This window comes from Anticarsia gemmatalis, chromosome Z (genome assembly GCF_050436995.1).
Source record: "Anticarsia gemmatalis isolate Benzon Research Colony breed Stoneville strain chromosome Z, ilAntGemm2 primary, whole genome shotgun sequence".
Taxonomy (NCBI): Eukaryota; Metazoa; Arthropoda; class Insecta; order Lepidoptera; family Erebidae; genus Anticarsia; species Anticarsia gemmatalis.
Window position 1 is genome coordinate 7539108 of NC_134776.1, and position 13451 is coordinate 7552558.

At 32.9% G+C, this 13451-nt stretch overlaps 1 protein-coding gene across 1 annotated transcript; it reads left to right on the top strand.

Annotated features, from left to right (window-relative positions):
• The first annotated feature begins 2361 nt into the window (after positions 1–2361).
• LOC142986666 (uncharacterized) lies at positions 2362–13113 on the top strand. Its single transcript, XM_076135221.1, has 3 exons — positions 2362–2422; positions 11577–11738; positions 12204–13113. The coding sequence occupies exons 2-3, from the start codon at positions 11584–11586 to the stop codon at positions 13111–13113; spliced, it is 1065 nt and encodes a 354-aa protein (XP_075991336.1). The 5' UTR covers positions 2362–2422; positions 11577–11583.
• Positions 13114–13451: the final 338 nt, after the last annotated feature.

Sequence of the window (13451 nt, forward strand, 5' to 3'; positions counted from 1 at the left end):
AAGATGGGTGGTCGGAGATTTTTTTCTTTGCAATTTATGTTTGTAACAATCTTTAAAGTAATAGTTTACGATTATAATCAATTAAAGAGTAGACTTTTAGTTCAGTTTAAAAAACATTTTATAGACATTATTTCAGTGGTTTGTCTAATGGTTTTTATGGAGTTTCTAGGGCAGTATTTTACATATTAAATGGCTTATACTTCGTGATTGAATGGTGCTATTTGCGAAAGTTGAATCAAAAGAAAATGTTGAATATAATCTTGCAAACTAGTGCTATGCGCCATTCGTGGTAAATTATAGATCACTACCAACAATATTGTTCCTTCACTTTAGTTTTAATAAGTGAGCAAGATTCTTTGTTGAGGTATAATCTGTTACCCTCTTTAAATTCTTCTTAATCGGTGGGATAGTTTGCCGTAAAAAGGTAATACAACGGATTACTTTCTCAACTAAAACATTAGTAAGGATAACATTAATTGCCTACTAAAATTATTTACGAAATTAAATAAAGCGAATCAAACATTTCAGAATATTTCATCAGTATTTTAAAGCTATCATCTTCATTACTTGATACAAATAACGATTTTTGTTCAAATTTCCATATCACTAACTCCGGTTTTTGAGGTGCGTTTAACAGTAGTTTATCTATTCAATAGCGTTAAAATACATATAAAAAAAATGCTATTGAATAGATAAACTACCGCTAAATGTACTCAGAAACCGTGTGTAAGGTGCTATCTAACTAGTTGGTCCCGGGTTTACCTAAGTATAAGCACACATCTTAAACCCAAGGGACATCTATACGGGGAGCAATTAAACTACAAAGCGCTAGACCGTGGCGGATTATACTGGGCTGCTGCGGACGGTAATTTAGAACTAACTGAACCACGTCTCGGATTGTGCGTTTTGCTACTATACTTCTTGACATGTACAATGTACATACATCAGTGGTTCCAGTGGTCCGTAGAAGCCAAAATATGGTCCGCGAATGATCTAAAAATTTATAATTTTCACGATGATTATTACACTTTACTTTGAATATACTAACATAGTGGTCCCTGCTAACAAGAATAATATAAAAGTGGCCCCGAACTAAGAAAAGGTTGGGAACCCCTGACATACATGGTTTAGTCTCTGCGTATACATAATTATATGAAGTCATTTCTTTTTTTAATTAATTAAGCCACATAGGTATATGAACTGTTATTGTAAGCCTTATTTATCTGTTTATCTTTTTTAATATTATTAGTGCAAAAATGATTTTGAGCAATTTTTGAGTATATTTCAATGTATCTAATATTGTGAGAGCCTGGGCTGAATTCGTAATAACACATTGTTTTTAGCATATTATTCGAAAAAAACTAAATAAGAAGAAAATACTGTTAATTGAGTTATCAATAATTTTGTCTTAATTATAAAAAAAAATGTTTTTGTAAATCAATCCCTAGATTTGCCTGATTCAGTTTCGACACAAATTGCAATATTTTGCTGCTAAGTTTGGATTGTGACATAAAAGTAGACTAAATACCTACTACCGACTTCTAAGCATTAGTCACGTAATTTGCAGTACATAAAACTTTCTGTCGAACTATAATAAAAAACAATCCTACTTAAGTACTCCAATCTCTATATTAGCCAATGAAACTATAAATATCAACTAAAAGAATTTATTGAACACTACAGTTAAAACGACACGCACTAGACACAGGACCGTCTAGCATGAGCCTAGAACATAAAAACTGAAGTAAACCAGAAGTGGGACACCTTGTATAAGAATTATGATCGTTCGCACGCTATTAGGACGCGGCCACAGTCGAGCTTCTTGTGATATTCGTTTGAATACGATGTCGTATGATGACTGTTGGAAAGGGTAAAATTAATTTATAAGTATCTTAATTTAATAAAAAAATCTTGATGAGATTGAACTACACATATAAGGCTTATTTGGATTTCTTTGACTGTTACTTTAGTGGCTAAAATAAGGTTTTAAAACGTAATTGTTTCGTAAACCTAATTTTAAAGTTTTAATAAAGTGCACTGATATTTTTTACTAACGTAGACAGTGAATCAGATTAATATTACCTAGAATAATAAAAGTATTATATACTTTCAATATGAAACGACGTTCAAGGAAGACTACACAAAAAAAAATATTATTATTGTAAACATAACAATATTAAATCAATTACAATCAAGCTACGAGGTTCTACGAAATCTCTACGAAAAACCCGTAGCGACAGCGCAATTTCCTAATTTCATAGTAATTTTGCAACAATTTTCCGTATTAGTCTAATTATGAACGTGCCTTAGCCGGATCAAAAGGCTATTATTATAGGATATTTGCGCCGAGGCGCGGTAGAAGCCGACGCGACGTGGTGCGGTTCACTGAAACGTTGCCTGAAAACCAACCACGCGTTTCACGGTAAACTTTTATTTATCAACACTTTCACGATGTTTTCTTTTTCACAGTTTTAGTATAGAAAAGTTTTTATAGTGATTTTCGTAGTGTAATTTTAACTAGGAACTATGCATGTGCGATTTTTTGTATATATTAATAGTTTTTGTGATGCATCGCGATGTGATTTTACGTGGCATTTGTTTGATTAATGAAATAATCGAGTGCATGTGTTCACGGTTATTATGTTGCACAAATCTGACAGGTTAATAACCCGTCAATAGTTCTTTTTATTCAACTTCGGTGCGGTCAAAAGATATTAATTGTAAGGTCAAATTTTATTTCCTCCTGAGGCATGTTTGTTTTGATTGCTTTTGTCGGGTTAATATACTTAGTAATTTGCTAGTTGTTTGTAAAAAGTGTGACAAATTGCGAGTTAATGTCGGGGTTTTGTCTAAAAATAGTTATGAGGCATAAAATATTTACGTATTTTAAAGTAATAATGTGCAGTAAACACAATTTTGGTCTGTCAAATTAATAACAAATTCGATATCCCAAATAATAGTCAGTCAATTGAAATTGCAATAACACTTTAAATTATTTAATTTAGCCCAAGTAGGTATAAAACACATTTTGTCAGTTAACAAAAACGACACAAGTAACTTTAATATTCTCCATAACTATACTAAATATTATTTAGGTATATTTCATTATGTTTCAAAATTATTAATTCTATTTAGGGTTAAAAAACGTGCTTATTTAAATGACTCGAATAGTTGCATAGAACTCTAGTCCTAGGCGACACAGGGGTGCGTGTCTCATCAGAACTGACCCCATAAACATTTTACACCCCCGTTACGGCTTACGGCCAAAATAAACCATTTGCTGATCAATTTGTAGCTAATATATTTCACATAGAAATCGATTTTAATGCCTCCAAGGTAAACATGCGTATCGAGCGGCTTCGCGGCCCCTTTGATGTCAACAAAGGCGGCCGACAAAAGGTGCCGAATATTGCAGTGTATTGTCAAAAAGACTGCAATAGATTTTGGTGTATTTATCTTTTAATTGTTTTATTTGTAGGCGGTATTTGCAGCTCTGCAGAATATAGAAAATTCAGCGAACAAGTAAAAATGTTTTAGTGCCAATAACATTTTATAATAGGTTTTGTTTTTTAAGTTGTTTAGAATTTGGCTAGTATATTTAAAGGCTTAAAGATGCTAATCGAGTAGATGTTAAAAGGTACTTTGTGTATAAGTACCAAAATAATATGATTTCGCGTCGAGTTAATTTTTGGTTGAGTATTGCTTTGAGTTAATTCCAACCAAAGTAATAATTACTATAAATCCAGATTCGTATACTATTGGATCTACTATAGCCTAAAAATACAACACACAACATAATAAAAATAAAATGAAATACAACAAAACCATTAACTGTCACGTAATATTTATCACGTACTTACCTATAGTGAACATTATATTCGTCAATAAAATATTTGACTTCATTTCTTATCATCGTAATTAGTATTCTAAATTCTAAAAAAATATTAGTATTCTCAGTAGAAAGTGTGGAAACACATGTCATTGTTCCCACAAGTTAAACGTCTATCGAGCTATTAGCTTGTTATAAATAAGTGGGTATTTGTATAAGCTAGAACTTATTACCTCTTATTACGCATTGAGTGGATCACATTTCGTGCCGCGGCTTCATAAATCTGCGTTAACCGTGCAAAAATACCTAACAGGCCACATATGGTAATCTGTAGATAAATATAAACTATGGTTTATGGCGAAACTTGAGCTCGTTTGCAATTCCGCTTTGCATTTCATTACGCTTTGGCGATGAGGTAGTTGTAAACTATTTTATGATCGGCCCGCAATGAATGGCTGTGTCGAATATTTTTATGATTCCGTGAAACGGTATTATAATTACTTATTAAGTATGCGGCATGAAAAATGGCACACGATTTACGTATCAATTCTTCTTATTAGCATAGCACAGGAAATTATAAAGTCTAATCTAATACTTATTGTAATAAACTGGTTATCGTATAAAAAAAATAAATGTCTTCAGTTTTGAAAAAAATAGATGCACGGGTACAATAACTATGCATTTTAATTACTGCGTTTATCGATAGAGGCAAACTTTGCGGAACATTTTTATTTTAAAGTTACTCAATGAATTTTAATACCACTTCCACAGCCGGGAACAACTTTGATAGACTTTTTCATAGTTTGCTGTCAGTTCATTTAAATTGGATAAGTTATCGAACACTTATCTGAAAGTTTTAAAACTGGCCTTTAGTGTTTACTTCTTTTTTAGCTATTAAAAATATACATACATACATAAAATCACGCCGTTTTCTCATAGGGGTAGGCAAAGACCTCAGAACACCTGCACTTGGTACGATCCTTACGAAATTCTTTAGCTTCATTCACAAGAAGAATCGGAATTATGTAATAAAATATAAAATGATAGCATTATTATCGCGGAGAAAACGATCTTATAAATAGAGTACAATACTTTGACCTGTCCTTAATGTGACCCCGGAATCATACACATTATGACTACAATGTCCTTTATATTCATCGCATTCAAAAGTATGAGGTGATGTTAAGTGATCGACAATAGCCGTTGACCGTTGCTTAAGAACGTCCAGCGCCATTTTCTAATGAATTGAAAGCTCGTGTCCCGTAAAATATATATTGCGGAAAACCCTAATTAATTATGGTCAGTTAAATAGAGGTTTCTAAAGATACAATACAAGTAACATTTAATGGCATCCTCCCTTTTATTGAGTTATGTTAAGTAATTTAAATAGTTGGTTGTTGTTATATAAGATTTCTTATAAATTAATCTCAAACAAGCAAATACTCTATAATATAAAAATTAATAGCTACATCTGTTGTTAAGCGCAAATCTCGGGAGCTGTTGGACCGATTTCGCTATTTTTTTATAACATTCCTTAAAGAACAAGGATGGTTCTTACGGAAATCTGAAATTTTAAAAATAACTATTCGACTATAAGGCGGTGCGAAGTTCGCCGGGACAGCTAGTATGATATTAATAGATGTATAGGTTCTAATTAAACATACATTTATTACTCAAAAACCATTAATAATTTCTGTCCAAATCTCAAAAACATTATGTTAAAATAAATCATTATGCTAATGTAGCTGTAATTGTACAACAAAAGATATTGATTGTTAAAAAAATACTAGGTTTACTACGATTATGTATGTACCAGAAAAATGTGCTCAAATAAATAAGGGCACACAAAATCTCAACTAACTACTAAATACAGTGTTAACATCGTAACAGTTTAAGTAATATTTCAAAATTTACTCAAACGATGTAATATTTAGACATGGATTTTACTAGGAAATGCCGTGAGGTGAAGTAGTGCACGCGATTCAATAGTAAATGTAGTCCTGTCCTAAAATATGTCCTTGAAGACAATGCTCCTATAAACCGCGAGACCATCAATTTTAAAATAGATTTAAATTAATTGGTGATTGAAAGCAGCTTTCGTGAGTTTCGAGTCAGTTCGAAATGTACTCTGTAGGTACTATCTCCGCCGAATCAGGCTAGATTTACAAATACTGTCCTATTAATAAACGTCGTGTAATACTAGAATTTATGGTTTCAATGATTTTGTGTGTGTAAAAGACAAAACACTGTATTACTGATCTGACCTTAAATGCGTTAATAAGTAAAACAGTCAAGTAATTAAAATATCATCATATTAAGTTAACTACATTTTTATACCTAAACGCATAGGCAGGCCTCCCAGTGATAGTGGGCTAAACTAACAGGGGACTAAAATGTATAATATTAGTTTTTATCAATAATTTAGACCTATAACTAAAAAAAATTAACTGAGCCCCTTGTATTTTTACACGGAACAAATATTTCCCAAAATAATTGAAAAAAGTCTAATAAATAATAATAATATTGCACAAATCATGTCCCATATCAATTATATTATTATTTGTAACAAATAGTGCATCAGAGTCTATTGAAAACTATCGCATTCAAACGCGACGAGGATGTGTACAACAATTTATGAAAGAGATAGATATACTGTTGGAGTGAGACAGACGTTATAATTCCCACAACGATTACCTTCACCTGAGATTTCATAGGGATGTGATAGAATAGCATAAGGAAGCAAATTTTGTCGATGTCGATAGAATGAACTCCATATTATACTTATATTATTTTAAATAAAATGTGTTCATTGTTGAATTGTTCTTAAATAACATGCTTGACAATTTATTAAACTATTAACACAAGTGATTCATTAATTGCAAAAATTTTTGGTGGTAATTAGACTGTATATCAAAATGAGTCATGATACATCTTTATATATATAATTCTTCTGTAAGTGTGTATGTCACTGAACTTCTCTTTAACGACTGGACCGATTTTGATGAAATTTTTTGTGTGTGTTCAAGGGTATCTGAGAATGGTTTAGATTACTAAAAAAAGTTTAAAATTTTCAAATTAAAGACGTGTAGACAGGACAACGTCTGTCGGGTCCGCTAGTTTTCTATATAATACTACCGCTAAATGTCTACTTTGAAATTATATCAGGATAAGTAAAAAAAACAATCAATTTTACAAAACTTGCTCACTTAAATTATTCCAGCTATAAATCTAAAACTTATCTTCTACCATTCTTAGTCGCAAATTCAAAATATTATAACTCGATAAGTGTATCGACATCACGTCGTACCATCACTAATAAGAATGCACCTTGACAGCACTAAGGGAAATGGTTTTTTTTAATCACATCATTCTTAACAATATATCATCCCTTTATTTACTCTGCGTCGCTACATATTCGCGCACCCGGCATTGTCTGCCATAGATTTTAGGGCAAGGGGTCTCGGCCGGTGTATGGTGTATAGAAATCATCACCATTGATATTCGACTCATGCAATGTCAGAATAAATGATCTAAAAAAGACTATACCGTTCATTATCAAGTCTGGGAACTTCGTAATAATAATGTACAAGACTTCCGTATTGCGAATAGTAATAATGAAGTAATGACGCCATATTATAAAGTTCAATGAATTTGATTTAAAGTTTGGCTAGGTTTAATATAGTTTTATAACTCTAAGTTTTAATGCTGAAGATTGTTGCACGTAATATTTAATAAGGCGTTTTAAACAAACTTTATTTTGAATTAATGTCGTCTAAGTAAATTCCTTGTAGTTACATTTTTGTTTTGAACTCCAGTCAGTCATTTAACTTGAACAATGTTACATTCTAAACTTAATTCTAAGGATCAGTAAATACATATCTGCAAATGTTTGAAAATAACTGTTAAAATTTCATTTGATAAGCAATCTAACAGATATTTACACGTGGTGAAATTAGGCCTAAACGTCGTGTGAAATGAAAAATAAGTTTTCATTTTAAAATCTTATCCTTGCTTCAGCTGTCTTTATCTACATCATCCTACCAATCACAATCTCGATCTATAATCATAAAATTGCGAGTATCCAGGGCGTGGCGTGCCACAGGTTCTGTTCCATTGTGATGCTAATACCCAAAGATGAGGATGCAGTGGCAATCAATAGGTTCACTTTGACCCGCTTTTGTTCGCTGACCCACTGACAGGTTGCATTGTCCCCGTACAAGTGAACGGTCCTGTGAGGTCACTCCATGCAGGTTGGAAGATTTCGACCATTCTTTACAATACAGGTCGTTGCTCAAAATTTTGCCGGGTTTGTATACGTTTTGTGTCCGTTCCACAAGTAGTATTATTGTATTTGAATTTTGCATTAGATAGTGAATGTTCAGGTTAGATCTGACATTAGTTTCGTTTTTGTTTTGGAAGTAAAGTATCATTTTAAAAACCTGTATTTCTCATGCTGCTACACATAGCATGAGAAGTACAGTCTTTTTAATAACTTATCAGCTTTTCACATCCACTGTTTCAATTTATAATACCTTGTACATCAGTCTATTCAAAGGTTTAAAAACAACAAGAATAAAATAATCAACGAGAAGACTAATAAACCCGCATAAAATAATGACTAGTCTACTTAACTAAAGCAATAAATAGTAAATTTTATGCCGGTCTCTAAAAAATATTTTTTGTTACACAAACAATGAATTCGCGAAACAACTAAGCCCCATTGTTTCTTATTATTTTTCGTTTTAAACAACGAACTTTAGTGGAAATTGTTAAATCAAAACATCTATACAGTTTGGTCAAAGCTTTTGTTCAAGTTTTTGAGCTTGTTGCGAAAGTTGTGAGTCTTCCAAAAGTCATCTTAGTGTAACGCGATTACAAGTAATCGGTCTTAACTGGAGAGATCGGAATTTTCAATGTAGTTCTGTTTGATATCAATTGATGCTAACAAATAACTGACTGGCTATTTGTAATATTAATGTTACATTCTTCTTGTAAACGTCTTCGTGTATTTCAAGCTAATTTATGATAATTTAAATTTTATAGCCCAAAAAATCAATTCATGTCTAGACAAAAGATGAGCTTTATTCTTCGTCAATTTAAATATTTATTTCATTTCTTTACTGTTGTATATTAGCTTTGTGTCTCGGTTGAATTAATACTACCCAGTCTGCTTTGTACAAAGCCAAATTTGACCAAGTCACGGACAAAGAGCTTTAAGACTGTAAAGGTAAATAAAAATTCAAATATTCCTAGTAAACAAAAATGCATCCGAAATAAAACGTTGGCTAATAACCTATGTGCAAGATATAGTCACGCGCACGCGTTCGTTCACAAAATTCTACAGAAATCGTAGGACGTGCAACGTGCATTTGGCGCCTATGAGATACGTAGCTTTTTTTCAACAATTATTAAACTTAAATTCCTTAAAATGTACAATCGAAATTCAATCTTATATTACAAACAGGAACGTCCAATCTTCTCCAGAAATGACCTTTTTCGGGATGAAATCTAAGTTAATCGTTTTTAGTTGCTTCGCTCCCCAAGTTTCGCCCCTATCATGAAGTAGTCAAGACCGAGATTTCTATGCTTAACGGTGTCCTTGCCAGGATAATAATAATGCATTTTTTGTTATCCAAGATGTCCGTGTGCGATGCACCGGTGTCTATGTGTGCGTTGAGTCTAGCAGCTGTGCCTATTATTTTGGCGTTGTGTGCGAGTTTTGAATAGTGTGACTTAGAGAATTTGATACGCTGCAAGTTCGGGACACCGATGCAATTTTAAGTTTAAATAAATATCATGACATTAAATTTTTAAATGCAAACGTATTTTACTTTGCTGTAGAATAATTTATTCACAGTTCTTTAACAAGTCATTTGAAAATGTCACTGGCATCTGATAAAGTCGTCTTGTCGTTTTATAACCGACGTTTCTAGCGTCGTTTGCTACGATATGACGTGAAAAAAATTGACGCTCGATACTGAAGAAACGCAAAACCAAGGCTGATTATGTTGTACATGTTTGCGTGACAGGTTGACATTCGACTTAAAAAATATAGTTTATGAACGTAAGGAACTAAGCCTCAATGTGTTTGTTTTCAGCTTTGTAATTATGCAAAGCGATGATAATGACTCTGTCAAGTCACGATTAAGGTATATTCATTTTTTCCACAAACTTTCCGGCTCATTTTTATGTATGTAGAAGTTGATTATACAGTATGAAAGTAGGTCAAAGTATCTATAAATGACGCGGAATAAAATTAGCACGATCTACGGTACGTCAATGATCAAAACTTTTTGGGTGCACAACAAAAACAGAAAGAAACTTTTTTCTGCATCGTTGGCGAAGCCATTCCCAAGAACATGTGGACCGCTACGTTGCTAGATCAAATACACCATCCTGCCGACATTGTAGTTCCTTTATCAATACTTTTAAAAAAAATCTTGTAAAGCACCCTTCTCTTTCTAATCCATCCATAAAATTATAAAGGTGCGTAAGGGACGGCTATAGAGGAACATCTTCAAACATAATTGCTTCCAAAATGAATAGATGTTAAACAATAGTCTGTGGAAAGAATGACAAAATGCTCCGCAAAGTCTTTGACGGTACAAACGCAAATTAAAGCTTAACGCTCAGTTTTATTTCTTGTCATTATAGGAAATAGGTACATGATATTAGTACATAATGCTTGTAAGTTAATCGTTAAAGCTTTGGTAAAGAGTTGGTTTTCAAGTTATAAAATATTTTATGAAAGAGTGAAATGTTATCTTTGTATAGGTACCTAAAATAAATATAATACAAACCACGGGAACTATTGATTTCAAAAGTTTCAGACCATAAAAAATAGAGACGAATACGAAATTGCATAAGTCGTAACAGGTTGGCTGGGTTGATAACCTTTTGACGGGAGGAGAATAACATTCCCATTTCTCACAAATTTTGCTTGCAGTGGCTCTACAATGTTATTGTACCATTACACAGAAAATGAGCTTTTGGAACTACTCGTAAGGTAACATGCTATTCCTATATCAAGTAGAGGTATTGCAAGGCCAAAATGATTTACATTTCAATGGTGTAGGCAAATTCTATTGCTAACATACGAATCGCATTGTTACCAAATATGAAAGTTAATAAACCCCAGGAAATACTGGAAGGGCGCTTTCGTTTCGTGATCGTCCTTGAGCATCGTGTAACGTCGAGGACATTATAAACAATGATCCATAGAATATCATAAACACAATAAAATTTGAAACAGTACTTAATCACGATAGGTAAATTAATTCAAATTGTAAGCGTTTGACCTTGAGTTACCTGAGAACTGCAGTTAACTTGGTGTGTTGAACTCTGTTTGTTATTTTAGGAAAGCTTATGTAACCACTGAAAGGGAATAGGCGGTGAGCCTCTGCGCTCGTAATCGTCGAGTGTAACTGTTTTACTAGATACTTACCTACAAGCTGAACAACTTTCTAGTACCACTTTACGTGTTTATTGCGAATATTTTCATGTAATTAACTTGTAGGATTTTCTTTAAATGTTTTTAATTTGTAGCTTATAATTACGCACGTAACGTATAGTTTAAAGATGTGTGCTTCTGGTTGGAATTGAGTATTGGCGACCGATAACATATTTATAGTTTGGCTGGTATAAAATTATATTTTATACTTAGCTTAATGATGACTATAAAATACTAGGTTTTTTATATTCAGGTTACTACAGGAAAATTATACAAATAAAATTACTTTACTTTCAGATAAAAGATGAAATGTGCGAGACTCCATCTTCAAGAAAGATCAAAAGTGAAAATGAAGACTGAACTTCCGACGATAATGGAGAAACCTAGAAGATACTGTCAAAAGCGACTGGTGAACCCTGACCATGAGGAAGACCCACGCTGGATGGACCTTTGGGACAGGTATAGTGAGTTTTTAGTTGAAGATACAATAAGGTTAGTCAAACATTTGTCTTTAAAATTGCAACTAGTTCTGCGTACTGATCGACAACCGGCTACTCGATAGTAAAATCGAGATCGATTATCGAATAGTAGATAAAAAATTGTGTGAAAACGCAATCAGCACCTGTGGCAGGCGCCGTAAGAAAATTTTCTGTAGTACATTTCAATGCTAAACTGTTGATCCTTGATAGTATCGGCTGTACAAATTGCGCTACAGTACATCAGAAGTTTAGACTAGAGATATTTTTCGTAAGCCGCTATTTTTAACGAATCGTTGTTGTAAGATTTTTGTGCAAACTTTTATATCTTGTTGTACTACGACTACTACTACCAATTTCATTGTTATTTCTTATATTTACGAACTTATATTAAAAAAAATGTATTGTTACAATGTTTTTTATTCCGAATAATTTCTGTTTCAAACAGATTCCATTGCAACATGAATTGCGAACAAATGCAGGCCGCACTTGAAAGCGCTCGAGAACAGCAAGACAACGAAGACATGGTCCTCACTGTCCAAACATTGAAGTTCCAAGGCGACGTAGACCAAACAAAGAGACCACGAACCAGCTTCAAATATAAAACAATTACTGATGGAAACAAACATCGCATGTTTGTCAAACAAATCGTCAATGAAAACGAGTTCAGTGATGAAGACAGATCCTCTCAACTCACTTGCTACTACTTCGACGATTACGTCAAATATCTATGCAGTGATAGATCAAGACCTACTTCTGGAAGGTCCACCATATTCCTTAGAGGAATAAGCAACTACAAAGAAAATAAAGCAATACAAGTAGAAATCGCTCCGATTATCGAAGACAAAAAAGTTAAAAAAGTCGAGCCTAAACCGAAAGCTGTACCTAAAAAGGTAAGTACACAAGAGGTGAAAGAAGTCAGAGATATAGTTGAAACTATAGAAAATACAAAGATTACTTATCAAAAAACTGGGAAGAGGAAAAGTTTAACAATCTCTCGAACTCAGAGTCCCGAGACCGTGCAAGTAATACGAGTGGATGTTGTCTGTAACTATCCTAATAGTTCTTTATCAGATTATGACGATATTAAACGAGGTGCAGGCTCTCCTGATAGATCGAAATCAAAACTTGAAAATATAGGCAAGAATAATCATTTTAACAAGTACTTATTGACAAATTCTATAAAGTCGCTAGATGAAAGTTTGTCCGGAGGGTCTAAAGTGACGCTTCTTTGCAAAACGTTCAAGCTATCGGACCGTATGTTGAAAGCATCTGATAAGCCTCTGAGGAAGTCCAAGAAGAATGGAAGAAAGTCAGCAAAGCATATGCAAAAATATAATCAAGTGAAAATCATGTAATCACTAAACAATTTTTAATATTCCTTCTTAAACTTTTTAACCTAATCCTGACAGTTGACTTTTTCTCTACAACTAATATGTACTACTAATAAATTAATTCAAGTTTCATTACAAATTATAATGCTAAAAGAGCCCTTTTATTTCATTGCCCTTTCAAGTCGTGAGATACTAAAACGAGGGGTAAGTTTCATCAAAAAAAATCTTGTAAAAACTACAATATAAAAACATTTAATAAGACTTCTCTTAACATGATCTTATAAAATTTTACAAGCTAAGAATCCCGAGGCTTATAATATTTTTCCTCGTCAAAACGTTTAGATCATCACAACGAGAAACGA

Bases quoted from the DNA above. Each gene is read 5' to 3' on its own strand.
- LOC142986666 (XM_076135221.1), top strand. From the start codon at position 11,584: ATGAAATGTGCGAGACTCCATCTTCAAGAAAGATCAAAAGTGAAAATG. The intron at 11,739-12,203 runs GTATAGTGAGTT...TGTTTCAAACAG, and splicing joins TGGATGGACCTTTGGGACAG to ATTCCATTGCAACATGAATT.